Source organism: Eleginops maclovinus, chromosome 24 (genome assembly GCF_036324505.1).
Source record: "Eleginops maclovinus isolate JMC-PN-2008 ecotype Puerto Natales chromosome 24, JC_Emac_rtc_rv5, whole genome shotgun sequence".
Classification (NCBI taxonomy): domain Eukaryota; kingdom Metazoa; phylum Chordata; class Actinopteri; order Perciformes; family Eleginopidae; genus Eleginops; species Eleginops maclovinus.
In genome coordinates, this window is record NC_086372.1 from 7,257,408 (window position 1) to 7,275,491 (window position 18,084).

General features: G+C 41.6%; 1 protein-coding gene across 2 annotated transcripts in view; it reads left to right on the plus strand.

Annotated features, from left to right (window-relative positions):
- LOC134861074 (interleukin-1 receptor accessory protein-like 1) overlaps positions 1–18,084 on the plus strand; it is a 170,973-nt gene that overhangs the window by 61,102 nt on the left and 91,787 nt on the right. For both annotated transcript variants that reach the window (XM_063878080.1, XM_063878081.1), the window contains exons 3-5: positions 2,349–2,628; positions 16,545–16,731; positions 17,756–17,909. In XM_063878080.1, the coding sequence (XP_063734150.1) occupies positions 2,349–2,628; positions 16,545–16,731; positions 17,756–17,909 (621 nt within the window). The remainder of the gene's footprint in view (positions 1–2,348; positions 2,629–16,544; positions 16,732–17,755; positions 17,910–18,084) is intronic.

Consider the following 18,084-nt stretch of genomic DNA (forward strand, 5'->3'; position numbering starts at 1 on the left):
GTAATTGGCAGGTTCTCGATAAGCGAGGGTAGAACCTGTTTGTTGCCATAGCAACATGTAGACTTAATCACAGACAAAGAGACTGTGCTTCTTGTTTGGTAGCTAGCATACATGCCTCACCTTCTCCAGCAGTTTTTTTTTTTCTTCTACTTTTTCAATTTGTTTCATTGTCCCATTTTTCAGGACCCAGTTAATTTTGCAGGATCAAAAACAGATTTGGCGTTGATTTCAAAGCGTTGCATCTGATTAGTCTCTCACGATGTATAGTTGCTTACATCAGGAAAGGTGCATATTTTGCACTGCTGCTACAGGTAATGTAAGCTGTCAGATAAATATCACAGTAGAGGCAAATAAAAAAAAAATGGCTACCTTTTTAAAAAAAACAATTTGAATTCAAATGGAAACTACAAAACTCCACGTTAATATTCCTTTTTTTTCATTTGTAATACTTTGTAAAACCAGTCACTCTTTCTAATACCATAAAGACCTCTTGCTTTCCCTTTTATCATTGTGTTTCTAACAGTGTGTTTGCCCGTGTTCCCAGCATGGCCCTTACAGTATCACACAACACTAGCATTGGTTTAATTAATCCCGCCCCCCCCTCCCTAGTCACCCCGCTGACTGCAGCACACACTGCACCTCGCTGATTGGATGCAGAGTTGCTTCTTTGGTAAATAAAACATTTATAGAGGCTCAATTAGCGCAGCCTGTTGAGTCTGCTGCAGCTGTGCTCGCCAGCTGTTTTAAAAGGGAAAGCTAGGCAGCGAGGTGAGGCGAGGGAAAAGAGGATGTCAGGAACAGGAAGGGAGACATTGATAAGGTAAGATGAAGCAGGCAGATAGTTTTATTTTGTGCTGAACTAGTTTGTTTTTCCAAATATATAAAAGCAAATAAAAGAGGAATACACTTTTTGATAAAAGCTGGGCTGCAGTGATGGAAAACTACAGATTTCCCTAAAGATCTCTGTCAGGAATCTGGTTGGGAGTGCAATTATGTAAATGTAGTCATCATTCACTTGGTTGTTGTTAAGGTCAGAAATCCTTTTATTGCAAACCTTATTGTAAAGTCTACTTCTAAAGATCCTAAAGGAGGACTTTATCTGATTCCCTTAATGCCCATTAGCAGCTTAACTGTAAAACATGGGTTCCCTTATTAATTTACACTAGGTAAAACTGGTCAAAAATCACCTGACTTGCTCTTCCTACCTTGAAAACACAGAAATATTGCATGCTGTAAACTTTATTCCCTTATAGTTACATAAATTAATCAGATTACTGTTGCATTTCTATAAATCAGAGATAACTGTAGTATGTGCTCATGTTTCATTGTTGGTTATGGCTATTGTCTGAATATGCTAAATTAAAGGCAGATTTTCCAATAAATATCTTGGTTTCTTCTTCTAATATCACATTATTCTGTTGTCTAACATAATACAAAAAAGTAAAAACATCTCTTGTATTTAAAAGCATTGCCTTTATTACTATTTGCATCTCACTCAGCGCCCCTGGAGCTGGTTAGGTGTGTGTGACTGCTCCCTTGTGTGTCAGAATTGATAAGTGTACAGAAATAAAAAATTCTCCATGAATCTTATTTGCGCCCAAAGATGGAAAAAATTAATCTGAGGATCAAAAGCATCCCTTTGCTCGCTGCGCATGAATAATGCAGTTATTATTCAATATCTGAAACATTTTTTGATTGACAGCTGGTGCACTTTATTAGATTTCTTATCAGGAAGACCCCCATTGCTCCACCTTGGCATGCGCCGCAGCACAGTATGAGACAAGCTGTTCTTTTTTTTTCTCCTTTATATGACTGGTCTGAATGCCGCTTCTGATTTCCTCAGGTCAAATGCAGATGAGTGCCATTTAAAAAGATATTGATGGAGTCTTACACACGGTTTACTGCCAGTCGATTCACGTATGACATAGGGACACACAAGTCAAATATAAATACAGGGATGTTTGTAGGTGAGCACACGCTGCACATGAGTGAGTTTAGCCTGCTTGCCCTTTGTCCTTTTTCAATTAGCTTTAAATTGGATACTTAAGAAGTCACATGTTAAAGATGTACATTAGAACAATTTTGTGTGTTCTCATGAAAAAACTAAGAAGGAGACTGTGTTTGTTAGTGCTGCTTTGAGGAAAAAGATTCTGGATTGATTGGGATAGGCTACAGGGATTGCTGGCAAAGCACATGAAGAGACAGCCTTGTGCCAGCTCTGAAATTGGTCCTGCCACATACCCTTTTCATGATTACAAATCGCCTCTGCTTGGCTTGGTGATGATGCCTCCAAACCTCTTTTTAAAGTTACTTAATTCTCCTTTCCATCTGTCCTTTTTTTCTTCCAGTGGAAGGCTGCACGGATTGGTCAGTGGACTACCTGAAATACAAGGTGCTTCTGGGGGAACCTGTACGGATTAAGTGCGCTTTATTCTATGGATATATCCGGGCCAACTACACCCATGCACAGAGCGCCGGACTCAGCCTCATGTGGTACAAAAGTGCAGGACACGGGGACTTCGAGGAACCCATCAGTTTTGACGGCTCAAGGATGAGCAAAGAGGAGGACACCATATGGTTTCGACCCGCAGAGCTGGACGATGTGGGGTATTATTCCTGCGTTTTAAGGTAAGATAAATGTAATGCCGAATTCAAATTGGTGTTTTTATTGCTGTGCCTTTGACTGGAGCAAGTGTTTGTGAGAAAATCTTTATTCTTTCTTGTAGTGTGTCAGTGAAATAGTGCGGGTAAATAACCCCTTCTGAAACCCCAGTGGGCACAAGCTATTTGAAAGTCCTCCCCCGGGGATTCCTAATGAACTCTCTCATCTATGGCCACAAGGGCACTGCTCCTTGGTCCACAGAGCATCTAACAGTGTGAGGTTTTTTATGCTAAATTATTTCTTTATTCTCCTCTTGGGGACAGTAAGCTATGAGGTGCAATTGTTAAAATTATTCTTCTTCTTTCCTCAAAAGGAGTGAGATGAAAGAGAACGGACAGGAATTCACCACCAGAAGACAGAGGAAAGCAAGGGACTTCCACTATCTTCCTTTTACACTTGCCTGATGGTTGTTTGATTTATGACTTCTATAACGTGGTGAAATGTCTGGCTTCCTACCTCACATTGGCAGGATGTTCTATTAACGTCAAGGTTGTCTTTGGCCAGACTTTCTTCCTTTTTTGGAGCACAAGTGGGATTTAAAAACCATATTCGTGAAAATTAGGAGCTTGTATATTCAGAAAAAGCTGTAATTTAGCTTAATCACAAATTATTTAGTACACAGGAAGATAATGTAGTCTTGCACAGGTCTCTGTGTGTTTCATAAGCTCCACTCTAAGAGGTTTTGGCTATTACTATTCATCACCATTAGCACTCTCCCCCTTTCGCCGTGAATAGAAACGGGCCCGCAACAATCCAACACTTCTCCATTCAGCGACACTGGCAGCATTTTCTGGAGGTAGACAATCAGTCGGCTCAGAGTTATTGTGTAATCACGCAGAAAGTAGAGCCATGAGATTTCATTTGGAAAAGTAGCGCGGCTTTGTCGCCAGTCTCCGCCATTCAGAACCAAATTAAGGGGCAACACTTATGTGCCCGCCACGGAGAGAAATGACAATAGTTGTGAATGCAGAGCACTTTTGCATCGCGCATGATTTCTCTGCTCCTTTTGGACTATTGTTGCTTTCCGACAAGGATGTTTACTTTTTTTGCTTAACTTTCAACTCCATTCACGTGGAATATTTACAACGCTGGCATTTACTCACAATGGCTGCACTGATGCTGCAATCAGCTGCTCTGATTTTCTGTGTTAATCATGCAGCTGTGTGGGACGCGGGGGGGGGGGGGTTTCAGATCTTTATTGTAAGAAGTAAGACACAAGATAAACTGATTACTTCCAGCAAAGTAACACCATGTTGTGAAGAAGTTTTCCAAATCCTATCAGAGACTCAAACTGTATCAGGAAAGTAGTAATACCACATTGTAAAAATACTCTATGAAAAACATACTTAAGCACCATTCATTTGTGGTGTTTTGCTGCATGTGAGTAGTACAGATGAGCTGAATTATGTGCATATGCTTTGTTGCTATATAGTAATAACTTATTAACCTTGTGGATAAAGGGTATTTTGTCTGTGCCGGCTCATTAGTCAGCTCTATACGCTGACATACGGTGGCTTTCATCTGGGGGAAGGGTCCGTTTAAAAGGATTAGGTTATTGGATACTGTGCTTGTGTGTCACATGCAGCGTTCTGAAGTGCATGCATGCGTGGGTCCATCAAATTGGAATGATTTATTGTCCAGTATTAGCATATCCTGTGAGTTCTGGGGACACAGTAACGAAGCAATGGTTTAAGAGGACTAGGCTTTTGATTGCTTTTTCTACAAATGTGTGTGTAGCAATTTCTGAAAATGTCACATGGTTTTATTCAAATGAGAGCCTCTCCGTAGTAATAACATTGCATACAAACGCTAAGCTAATGACCTTAAATGGCTGCATTTATGACGCTTGCGAGCTTTTGTCGCATTCTCCACTCGAGCGTTGACACTGTGTTGAAAATGTAGAAATAGATTCACCCAATTTTACAACCACAGCGGCGTTATGAAGACGTGACTCATTTTCCATCCCCAGGCACCGCAGCCAAATCAGAGGATTGCTCTTCTCTTTTGTGTCGGCAGCGTGGGTCCTATAGATGATCAGCGCTCGCACATGTTAACATATCGCTTTTGGATTAGGCTCCTGGCAGTGTTTTAACGTGAGGAGATTCTCAACCCCTTTTTTTTTTAAACATGAAGGGACCTGGGGAATTAGAGCGCTGAGCGGTGGAACGAATGCATCACAGTGCAACAATAAATCATCTCTCACTGGATATATTTCATACTCAAGCATGTTATAACAATTCAATCCCAGTTACTATGGTCTCTCATGATATTATTGTCTCTAACAAGAACTGAAAGTGTGTCCAAGAATGTTACGCACGCTGTCCTTAGACAACATCTAGAAACAATTTTTCCACTGTGGTGTATTGGTCACAGTTTCTTTACCATTGCTCAGTCTGTTACGGAAGTTCTAAAAGTGGTATAAGTATCTTATTTTTCAATCTTCAGTAGAATCATTTGAAATAATAATAAAACATCTATGGAACTTTGGGATTTTAGAGCTTGCAGACCATTTACATACACACAAATCACTCTATATTAAGAGGTAAACCCTAAAAAGCCTCCTTTAATTTGCTATAAAGTATCAAAAAACAAGGCTGTTTTTTCAGTTTTTATTGTATCCCATACTTACCCACTGTGTGTTCAGAGATGTGTCTGCCAGCTGCCTGTCACAGGTGTTATTGCACCAGGCAAAGCTTCACAGTGCAAGCAGTGTATTCATCACCCACCCACATCAGCAAGAGAACACACACACCGCTGCACACACACTTAGAAGCCAATGTGTTATCACCAAGCAAAACTCTGTTGTCCAGAATTGATGATTCCAAACTCAATTGGGTTATTCCTGTATTTGTTTTATGGCTTTCCAATGCAATGCATGGATGATAGTAGTTAATTTTCCGTGACTAGCAACTTAAAAAAATAAGGATAATAATATATTTTTTGCTAACGCTAAAATAATCTAGTTTCCTTGTATCAAACAGCACTACAATTCGTTCAAAACATTAAACTAATAGTGACTTTAATTTGCTTTAAGGGTGCACTTTTTGCAATGTCATCCATTATTTATTCCACTTTTTTCTTCCTCTGTCTCTTTAATTTTAGGTTTTTCTTTTTTTCCTTACTCAAACACGTATCAATGCCCATTCTTGTCTCCTCTTTGTGTATCTGCTCAGCTGCACTTAAGGTGTCAGAGGGCATTGTCTTGCACCAACACACACCAAACACACACACGCTCCCCTGAGACTCGCTGCACTGACAGCAACTTAATGTGCCTCCAATCTGCATGTAAAAGCAGGCTAAGATGACACACATGTACACAATAAACATTCAGAGCATGTATGGCTGTCTCTTTTGCTCACACACACACACACACACACACACACACACACACACACACACACACACACACACACACACACACACACACACACACACACACACACACACACACTCACACACACACACAGATACACAGATCCACGTGCATTACGGACGTATGATGTGGGACCACTCATGCCACATACCGTGCATGAGTGGAAGGGAGCAGATGAGCAGTGGTGTGTGTCAAATCGAGGATTCTCAGATGTTATACCGAGAGTGAAAACATCTGCAGAACAGTGACAGAAACACACAACACACACACACACACACACACACACACACACACACACACACACACACACACACACACACACACACACACACACACACACACAGGTCTTCCGGTTAGTCGAAGGGTACCTCTAACTCCTCAGCACTGCTGAACGTCTCTCTGTTAGCCTATTAGCATAATAACGTTTTGAAATTCCTGCTATTTTTTGACATGAAACATGTCAAACATGGAGTAGATGTTTGGAAACGGTTCACCAGTGATTCATCTTCCACAACTGGAACCAGGACACTCCACATAATAACATTAAAACAGCATGGGTAGCAACTTATATCTTTTGCACTGACTGTAAGTGAGCGGGTATCATTGTGTCAGAGCCAGAGCCACCACTCACCTCGTGTTCACCTCAATTTTGTGAGTTTAATCACCGCCAGCTCTCTGTAGACTTTTAAAGTCACTGATCTCTCCATCCAGCCTCTCGTCATAACGTGGCATGATTTCCTCTGTCGCTACTTCGTCCTCTGTGCTCAACTGCAGCATAAATTAGCAGGGTGAACCGATTTTTTCTGCTTTGATACAATCACATGCGGGATTTAACGCTTCTCTCGGAGTGCCTAGCAACTTCACGCTCATCGTCTTTGCTGTATGTTATGTGTAGCTGTGGAAAAAAGGAGCATTGTTCTTCTCCCATGATGTGCAGAAACAATCACCTATGTTGCTTTAACAGACTCAATGTATCTATCTGCAGTGTGCTGCGATTACAGAGTCAGATTTAAGGACGGATGTAGCAGCTCAGGGAGAATCCCACTTATATTACAGGTAGCTAATGTCTCACCTTTAACCCCGTTCACCAGTGTTGGCAAGCTGCCACTGTCCCGGGCTTATTAATGGGTTTCCTGCATGCCCTGCAAAACCCGGGCTGTCACCTGCAGAGGACAAAGAGAGGAGAGGATAATATAGTAGTAAATCTGTGTGTATGGAGGACTCCCCTGTTACCTGTAAAACAAAAAGAAAAATGCAATCAGTCCTGCCTGTAATCACCCATTTCTAGTGAATTTTTTGATGTAACTGTAAGGGAGTACCTTTTTATGCATCCTGATTATCGCGTTACATGCAATCCGTTGCTTCCCAAGCCTACACACACACTTTCCTCTGGGCTCCAGACTGCAGCCATGTTGCCTATGTTAGTATTGGTGGGCAGGAGTGTCTGGTGATCTCTCAGGGAAGTGACAGTCAGAATGGGCTGTCTGGAACACTCTGTCATTCAGATCGAGTCAGGACCTGTCCAATTGATCCAGCCCAGCTGTCAGAGCCAATGAGAGACGCTAGACTAAGGAGCAGCATGGATGGTTTGCGCTGCCACCGGTTATGGATGATGTATAATATAAGGTTGGCGTTTGGGTTATAAGATACCAGGCGGGACACAATCAGTTAGCTGTGGCTCTGTGGAATAGCCTCACCGAGGAGGGCTATAACAAAGACGCCCTGATGGATGTTTATCAGCGCTGGTTATTCCAATTGAAGCCCATATGGATGGGGGCTTTGAAGTCTCATTGAAATTAAAAGTGGCTTTTTCATCTAGTAATCCGAACAAAAGCAATACTCCACCCTCAACATCTGGCATCTGGCTCATTGAGTCTGGATAATTAGGATTGATTCTCCAGGTGTTTCACAAAACAGTGCACGGGTTGATTTAAAGCTGCTTCCTTCACGTTCACAAGGTTATTGATGACGCTCCCCTATATTCTTTACACCAGTGTCGAGCCTGCTCTGTCAACACAGCCTTTGGACAGCCTTTTAGTTGGCTCTATGTGGGTTAGTGGAGGCGCTTCTCCAGCAGCCATTGTGCAATGATGTATGGGCTACTGTTTGGGTTTCGTCCACCTTTCACACTGTGCTTTATTCAGCACTGTGATGCAGCGCTGTGAACTTAGCCAGATATCCAGTGTGGATGTCTGACGCTACAATGGCGGTCTCAAAGAGTGTGCACATTTCAGGGCCACTGTTGGATGCTAAAAAACCTCCAACATCTAGCAAATAAATGGGAAAACATCTATTTAAAATGCTGATTTGTTACATCCTAGGTGCAAAACAATCCCTTTTTTGTTTCATTTAATTTCTTGTATTGAAAGCCCTATGCATGGCATTATAATTCATCCACGGCCAGCTGTGGACGTCCACTGTTTTAAGTGGAAGGCTTTTTTTTCTTCATTTGTGCAGTGCTTAGCTCGGACATTTTAATCGGCCTATAAATGTAGATATTTGCTGTGAGGGAGCCATTCAGTTCCCGCCGATTGATTGGGGCTTTACCGAACATGGAAAAAAATCCAGAAGCACTTATTGGCTTGTGTTGTCACTGTGGGGGAGACGCAACCTTGACTTATTCCAAGTTTTCTGATTTTTTTGTATAATGTATTTAAGATTATAGGATTAGGAGGCAAACCATTGAGTAGTGGCAGAAAAAACATATACATATATGTATTTTTTATTCACAGGAGAATTAGGGCCAGACACCAGAAAACAGTGGTATATTCCAGAAGTTTTCAATAACTGTAAAAGGATATTGGATATTTTCATGGGCCAAATCAAAAACTAAATATTTTAGTATGCTGAATGGATACATGTTTTTATGAAATGGCACATTCCCGACTTCTGTCCTTCCCGTTCTTTGAAGAAATAGGAATACAAATTGAATCCACCAAGTGACTACGTTATAGCATTATGCTCTCCAATTACAATGCATGCCCTTCATGCTTCTTCTGATTGGACATTGCTTGATTCCATTTGATTAAGCCGGGCTTAAATGGCTGCTGGCTACACTGAGCAGACAGAGAGATTTTATTCTGGAAGACCTCTTCACTCTATTCACAATCTGCATGATCATCTTGAACAATAGAAAGCCACATGTGACCAATGTTAGTTTATGTTATTCTTAGACACACCTTTACACTCAATATATTATTTCCACATCCCAACTGAGGGATTTATTTTTCTCGGTCACATGCTCAGCCATCTCTCCATGTTTCCCACCTCTTGGCTCTCCTGAGTGGAGCAAGCCATCAAACAAGATGCCAAACCATCACTATCTGATAGCGGGGACACTGACCTTCTCTTCCTCATATCTGATGGTGGTTTTTATCTTCCAGACAAATGTCAGAAATACCATTCCCAAAGCACAATCACTTTGGCACCACAGCCAACTTTTCCTCCCCCCTCCCCCTCTCTTCCTGCTGAACGGCGGCGCAAGACATCTGCAATACCACAGCTATCAGTCGGGGGAGAACTCACAGCTTGCCTTGAACAGTGAGTTTATAATAATAATAATAATAATAATAATAATAATAATAATAATAATAATAATAATAATAATAATAATAATAATAATAATAATAATAATAATAATAAAAATAATAATAATAATAATTGCAAAACCAAGTGGCTAAAAAGCAACAACAAAGAAAACACAGATCCTAAATTGTTAGAATAAGTATAACCAGTTTACATTTGGATGTGGCCCCTACACTCCAGGAGCCACATTGCTAGTAGGTTTAGCATTTGCTATGCAGAGCAGTATGGCCGCTCATACGTCACCCCCCACAGGGCCCGGGGACCAATGATTAAGGTTATGACAGAGTTAGAGTAGAATATAACACAGACAAATTGTTTGTTCTTGTTATGAAATCAGGTTGCTAGCATATCGATGAGTGGGGGGTGTCGTATAATGGGAAATGAGTTCCCTGAAGGCATCAACTACAAAATGACTGACTAATGCATTTGCACACAAGAAGTGCTTCAGTCAGCAAAAGATTAACAACTCAAACAGGAGGTATTGTTGGAAAATACATTTGTTTTTTGCCAGCTTATGCAATGAGACATATGATATACAGTGGGGCAAACAAGTATTTAGTCAGCCACCAATTGTGCAAGTTCTCCTATTTAAAAAGATGAGAGAGGCCTGTAATTTTTATCATATGTATACCTCAACTATGAGAGACAAAATGAGAAAAAAAATCCAGAAAATCACATTGTAGGATTTTTAATGAATTAATTGGTAAATTCCTCGGTAAAATAAGTATTTGGTCACCTACAAACAAGCAAGATTTCTGGCTCTCACAGACCTGTAACTTCTTCTTTAAGAGGCTCCTCTGTCCTCCACTCGTTACCTGTATTAATGGCACCTTTTTGAACTCGTTATCAGTATAAAAGACACCTGTCCACAACCTCAAACAGTCATACTCCAAACTCCACTATGGCCAAGACCAAAGAGCTGTCAAAGGAGACCAGAGACAAAATTGTAGACCTGCACCAGGCTGGGAAAACTGAATCTGCAATAGGTAAGCAGCTTGGTGTGGAGAAATCAACTGTGGGAGCAATTATTAGAAAATGGAAGACATAAAAGACCACAGCTAATCTCCCTCGATCTGGGGCTCCACGCAAGATCTCACCCCGTGGGATCAAAATGATCACAAGAACGGTGAGCAAAAATCCCAGAACCACACGGGGGACCTAGTGAATGACCTGCAGAGAGCTGGGACCAAAGTAACAGAGGCTACCATCAGTAACACACTACGCCGCCAGGGACTTAAATCCTGCAGTTCCAGACGTGTCCCCCTGCTTAAGCCAGTACATGTCCAGGCCCGTCTGAAGTTTGCTAGAGGGCATTTGGATGATCCAGAAGAGGATTGGGAGAATGTCATATGGTCAGATGAAACCAAAATAGAACTTTTTGGTAAAAACTCAACTCGTCGTGTTTGGAGGAGAAAGAATGCAGAGTTGCATCCAAAGAACACCATACCTACTGTGAAGCATGGGGGTGGAAACATCATGCTTTGGGGCTGTTTTTCTGCAAAGGGACCAGGACGACTGATCCGTGTAAAGGAAAGAATGAATGGGGCCATGTATCGTGAGATTTTGAGTGAAAACCTCCTTCCATCAGCAAGGGCACTGAAGATGAAGAGTGGCTGGGTCTTTCAGCATGACAATGATCCCAAACACACCGCCAGGGCAACGAAGGAGTGGCTTCGTAAGAAGCATTTCAAGGTCCTGGAGTGGCCTAGCCAGTCTCCAGATCTCAACCCCATAGAAAGTCTTTGGAGGGAGTTGAAAGTCCGTGTTGCCCAGCGACAGCCCCTAAACATCACTGCTTTAGAGGAGATCTGCATGGAGGAATGGGCCAAAATACCAGCAACAGTGTGTGGAAACCTTGTGAAGACTTACAGAAAACGTTTGACCTCTGTCATTGCCAACAAAGGGTATATAACAAAGTATTGAGAGGAACTTTTGTTATTGACCAAATACTTATTTTCCACAATAATCTGAACATAAATTCATTAAAAATCCTACAATGTGATTTCCTGGATTTCTTTTTCTCATTTTGTCTCTCATAGTTGAGGTATACCTATGATAAAAATTACAGGCCTCTCTCATCTTTTTAAATGGGAGAACTTGCACAATTGGTGGCTGACTAAATACTTTTTTGCCCCACTGTATGTACTGCCGTGTGTATTTGTATAACCAGAGTTTGAACAGTGGGGTTTAAGGCCTCCTTAGGGTCCTTTAACAGCTTCAAGAGGATCTTCACTGGAAATGTAATTACTCTTTAAAGTATCTTCATGAGCCCTAATGTGCTCCTCTTGTTTATTACCATTTCATTTAAGTCACTAAAGTAAGTATCCATTTGAAATAAAAACATGCAGATGATTGGGAAAAACCCAGCAACCATCGACTCACCATTTAGTTAAACAAATATTATGTCTGCTGTAATAAGATAATTAAATGTCTTTCCAAAATGTGATTAAATTCCGTATTCAAACAAGGAATTAATGGCACGTGTCCTTTCTAAATTTACCTGAAAACAATAGTATTATTATTTGTGGTGTTACTTGTTATTATGTTACAGTTCATGACCACTTTGACTCAAATGTAAAGGCTTACAATTAGAATAAAATCAAGTCTAAACATCAAAATAAGGGACTAAAATGTCCCCATTTTGAGTTATTTAGTATAGAATGTTTTATCATGTATAATGTTCATTTTAGAAGCTTGAGTTTAGGAGACAAAACATTATTGTATCAGTCCTTTAGCTCAACGTTATAACTATAAAGATCTCTTCAAGTTAAATCTCAAATCAATGCTTAGGGAAAAAAAATGGAGGTCACTATGAATGGATTTGTTCTGTGGAGGCAATTGTAGTTGTAGGTATATGTAAGGATTGCAGAGATACTGCTTGTCTATATTCCATGTTTATGCTTCCGTATTCATGTGTGTGCCTGCCTCATACTAGCACAGACAGGTGCAGGCATGAGGTTTTTCTTCCCAGCATGGCAAAACATAATTATCTGCAGAGGTGGGATGTTTTCCTCCCTGAGACATTGTGTACTACAAGACAAGGGAGAAGCATGCAGCAATGGAAGCAGGGACAGAGACAAACCACAAGCAGAGGGAGGTAAAGAGAGAAAGGGGGGAGGGTGGACGACGGGAGTCGGTTGTTCCAGCATGGCAGACAAGTGCCACACTCGTAGACAGGGGCTAAGTAGGAGCAAGTTGGCCCACAGTCCAGATTTGGGCAGCCGCGGTGCTTAATCATTCCGGGCTCGGTGCGAGGGTTGACAGGTGAGTTATGAGCGGCCGCTACAGGTAGGACCCCCGTCTTCCCACCGCTTACGGTGACCTTCGTTCCGGCCATAAATAATGCAGGGACCGTAAAAAACTGATTTAGGATAACTGGGCCGGCCCTGTCTTGGTCTGGGTTAATCTTGGCTCTGTGTGGACAGCAGGGAAGGCAGTGTGAAGAATCCTGGAGGATATATGTTTATATAAATGAAATACTTTAATTCAATCTGTGGCTCCTTATCCAGACCACTCTTCTGACCTCTCAGTCTATCGTGGGTCTGGACTCGTCTTCGTCTTGGCGATTCCCTGCCTGTCTAAAGCTGTATTTACGTCTGTCTCTGCAGTGACAATGCACATCCAATCATGCCAAGCTGCATTAGCTTGTGTGTGTGTGTGTGTGTGTGTGTGTGTGTGTGTGTGTGTGTGTGTGTGTGTGTGTGTGTGTGTGTGTGTGTGTGTGTGTGTGTGTGTGTGTGTGTGTGTGTGTGTGTGTGTGTGTGTGTGTGTGTGTGTATGTGTATGTGTATGTGTATGTGTATGTGTATGTGTGTGTGTGTGTGTGTGTGTGTGTGTCCTCGTGTCCTCTCAGGATCTGTTTCTACATCCACCCTTCGCATTGACGTAGGCCTGGTCGACATTTCAATCCAATCTAAGGTATGTGCTGATGCAAGAGGCAGCAACATCGACCAATAATGTTGCTCGTATCCTTGCGTGTGTAACTGAACACATATGGAAGATCTTGAAGGGATTTGTGGATAACAAATGATGTTGTTTTTCCTATATTTGTCGCCTATCTGTACTTTAAGAACATTGATAGAAAAAGAAAATACAAAAAATATAAATACAAAACATGCATCTAGTAGTTGTGTGGTACAGTGTAGACACACACACACACACACACACACACACACATCCAGCATGCAGCTCAGGAACACGGTAAAGATTTGGCAGATTTTGAGCATTGTGTCTTCTGAGCCTGATGCCCTGATGACAGTAAGAATATTTCTGTGACGTTTTTAAAAAAAAATGCTGCAGTGATGGAGGATGTGCCTGGCTGGGTAGCCAAAACCATTTAGGCGATGAGACATTTGGGACGCTGCCATATTAACAATGACAATCTTCTCGAAATAGGCTGATATTTCTAGACGGTAGTTTTCAAACTTATGCAACTTATGCATCTCTGTTACATTTGAAAAGTTATTGCAAGTATTTATGTTTTTTTATGACATGTGCATGAAGATAAACCTCAGTCATCTTTAATTAAAATGCTAACGAGGTCCTGATTTAAGACCTTCATGTTATTGTACAGCATAGGTCAACTTCCTATATAAAATATGTAAAAGGTTCATTAGTGTAGGGTTTGTTTAACTGCCCTGTAATGACATTATTGCCTGGTAACCTTTCATCAACCTTGCGCTGAGTCAATACTCTGAGACGGTTATTGTTAGTTGACAGTAAGCTCTAATGAGTAATCGCAATTATTTCATCATCCACTTTCTATTAGGGAGGAGTTGTTTTAATTAACAGATTCATTAAGTTAGTTCATTAATTTCCCCTCAGGTGCCCCCCGGATCCTCGGGAGAATTTCGAATCAATTCTGCTGCCTATTATTTAATATCGGAGCGAACAGTCGCTGTGATAAAGGGCAGGTTTGCATCCGGTTTTATTGCCCGCCAATAGAATAAAATAAAAATATGTTTTTTGGTTAGGACGGATCCAGCTACCAAGGCTTCATGCATACATCTACAAATTAGCCCCTGAGTTTAACCACTTCTTAATCCCATGGGTTGCAGCAGTGTTTCCACACAGTGTGCCAATCAGAATCCTTAACTCCTTACTCACCGTTGCACATCATTTCAGTGCGTTTGCCGTCTATTGCAGTCCTCTGCCTGCCCTCCAGCTGCATACAGTAGCTGTCAGCCTGACACTTCTCTCCGCTGATGTATGCCGGATGCTATCTATCATTGCCACGACATTGCATAGCCCCCTTCAGTTTGACACATTTGACAGACAGTGTCACCTATTAACGCCGTGGCAGTAGCTAGCTTGTTAGCACTGTATCTGCAGCATTTAAATGCACGTATTCACTGGAATAAGGACAATTTTTTGGGGATGGCCTTCATGAATATTACACCTGTGAATAGTCACCTGGCTCAGAAGGCATCATGATGGATGTGAAATGTTGGAAAGATATCGTAGGACAGTGTTGGCCCACACCATCGATCAATCTCACGGAGTAGATGACACAATTCTCTCCCTCTCTCTGTCTTCCACTTTATCAGTGCTGCCCAGAATATTTAACAGGGAAGGGAGCGCTCCCGTGGGATCTCATTTGCACAGGTGTCCATCTGGTAGGAGTTGTCTGGGATAATCTCCACATCATGTCACATTTGCATCACGAAAACGACACACTTACAAAGGGGGGGGTACACTCGGCACTGGCCAGTTTCAACAACGAGGGATTGTTTGCCGACACTGTAGCTAAGACCAGTGTGTGTTGTACTAATCCACAAGGCAGTTGATGCAGCGCAATTATGTAAGGATTTAACATGTTTGTAATTGTTTGTTGGTTCAGCTCAATTTGTGTAACCAGCTTTAGTTGAAAAATCAGCAGTGAGATTTTCTTAAACACTGCCAATTTGTTTGGCGGCGGGGGGTGGATTTCCTTCATTCAGGCTGGAGTAACTGTCAATTATGACTTATTAGCCAAAGAAAAGGTGCTCCTATTGAACCCATCGACCATCAAGGACCTTTTGATTTTATTTCCCTCTCTTCAAATAGTTCGACTGAATCAATGTGTTCATCGACTCCCATGTCCTGTTAAGAATTACTCGCGCAACAGATCCAATCTCAAAATCACTGTCTCATTAATGATCCAAACAGGAAAGCAGCTGTGTCTTTACTTCTCGTGTAGCCGTGAAGCCTCGCTTTCTGATTCCCTACAAGGTTACACATGATAAAGCTCCACACAGATTTGTTTAGTATTTAAAGACATGTGTTCCCAATACAAATCACTACACTGCATACGTTAAAATGAAGTGTTTATTCCACCGTGGATGAGAACGCCCCGGTATCTGTGAGCCCAGGCAAGCATATAGTCTTCCAACATCACAAGTAATCTCACATTTTACTCCCCTCGCGTTATAAATCCCCTTCTTTATGCATATGACCTGAGCTGTTGCAGTACATCAATTGCCAGCGAGTCATTTTCTGCTGTATCTGCTTCACGCGTGAAAACAAAAGACTTGATCAATCTTAGAGCGCTGTTGACATTCAAGGCTGTCGCTGCAGTGTCCCCTCCCCTTGTACACACACACACATATACACTATATACACACACTTTAGAGGTAGGCTCATCACACATCACTGGCATTGATACTTGAATGTGTCTGTAATTGTCTGGATAAAGAGTGGATATGATGACGTTCAGCACCAAAGGACCGGTTTAGCCCTTATGCATTGGAAATAATTAATTGCTTTCCACAGGAAGGCTTCTATGCATCTGCTGCGTATAGCTATTCACATGTACTGTAATGAATGAGACTGAGTCAATGTGAAACCGGAGCTGGACTGCTGGCAGCTTTTGTTTGCTTTCTTCTGCCAATACTTCCATATGATTTCTCTTCTCTGACTGATTCATGAACTTTCCTTTTTCTGCAGGAACTCCACATACTGCATGAAGGTGTCCATGTCCCTCACGGTGGCGGAGAACGACACGGACCTCTGCTACAACTCCAAAATGAGGTTCTTTGAGAAGGCCGAACTGAGCAAAAGCAAAGACATCTCCTGCCCGGGCATCGACGATTATCTACAGCCAGGAGTCGAACCCGAGATCGTGTGGTACAAGGTAACAAACACCCTTTCGCTGACAAAGTATCCACTGATTTAATTTCCTTTACCTGAAACCCATCACGCATATTATTAAAAAGATTCTTCATAGGGACCTCTTTCATTTATCTGAGGAGTAACCTCATTAAGGTCATATTTAATTAACTTAAAGTGCCATGACCTTGAAATAAATATATATCTGCCACAGATTAATCTATTCACCGTGTACAGTCACGTCTAGCTTTTTCCTCCACCCACAGTGGGACTGACCCAAGCAGATATGTTTGTGTCCAACAGGCCACTTTGATAGAGCTGTTAGGCGGAGCCTGGGGGCCAATTCATCAAACGGTAAAGTGTGCCGGATTAGGTGGGCAAAAAGCTTCTTCAGTTTCCCATTGAATCAAATTAAAGTAGCAGATAATGACTGTGGGCTCCACACCCTCTAGTTATTGGCTCTCACTGTGTCAGTGGGGACTGTTTTAATTCTGGGAGGCCTGTCTTGGACCACTGTCAGAAAAACCATCCCACAGTGTCCCAGTTTCCCTTCGCCTCAGGTGTTCTGTGACCCTGAGTCTGCCTTAAGACAAAAAACGGTATCTTGTGACAGCAGTGGATGAGAATCATGCATTTTTTTGAAGCTCTTTAACAGCTTTTAATGTTAAGTATCCTCCTGTTTACATAGTTAATTGCTTTATAAGGGGTTGAACTCAAGATGTAGATACTACTAGACACTATATACAGTTGAAGAATGTTGCAAAACTACTAACAACTTACACATTAACTGAGTAATTAATTTAAGGGTAGCAGATACAATTCAATCAAGATTAGTATTCCTCCTTCAGAATGATAAACCCACATCTGTTCATCCCCCAAAAATATTTTTAAAACAACATTAGTGTGCAGCAAGGATGCACCGAACCAATCACGCATAGTTTGAGAAAGTCAAATAAATAAAAGTGTGTTTCCTCACTTTTCTCTGTGCATTTTCTTTATTTTAACATGTGTACCCTTGTATTTCCCCCCCTGTGTTTCACATTATAAAGGAATGCAAGCCAAAGCATTGGAGACAAACCATAGAAAGGAAAAGGGACACTCTATCCATCAAGGAAGTACGGGAAGATGACATTGGGAATTACACCTGCGAATTACAGTTTGGGAACTTTTTGGTTCGGAGAACGACTGAGCTGTCCGTCACAGGTAAGGACGGAATTACCCAAAAAGGATATTCTCATTGTTGCTCATGCCTATCTAAACATTGTCTATGGCTTTGAGACATTCTCGTTAAAGGATTGAAGGTTTTTTATAGCTGATCCCCGCACCTTTTTTCCCAAGGTGTCGCTGTCAATGGCATCCCTGTCTCTGTGACTGCTAG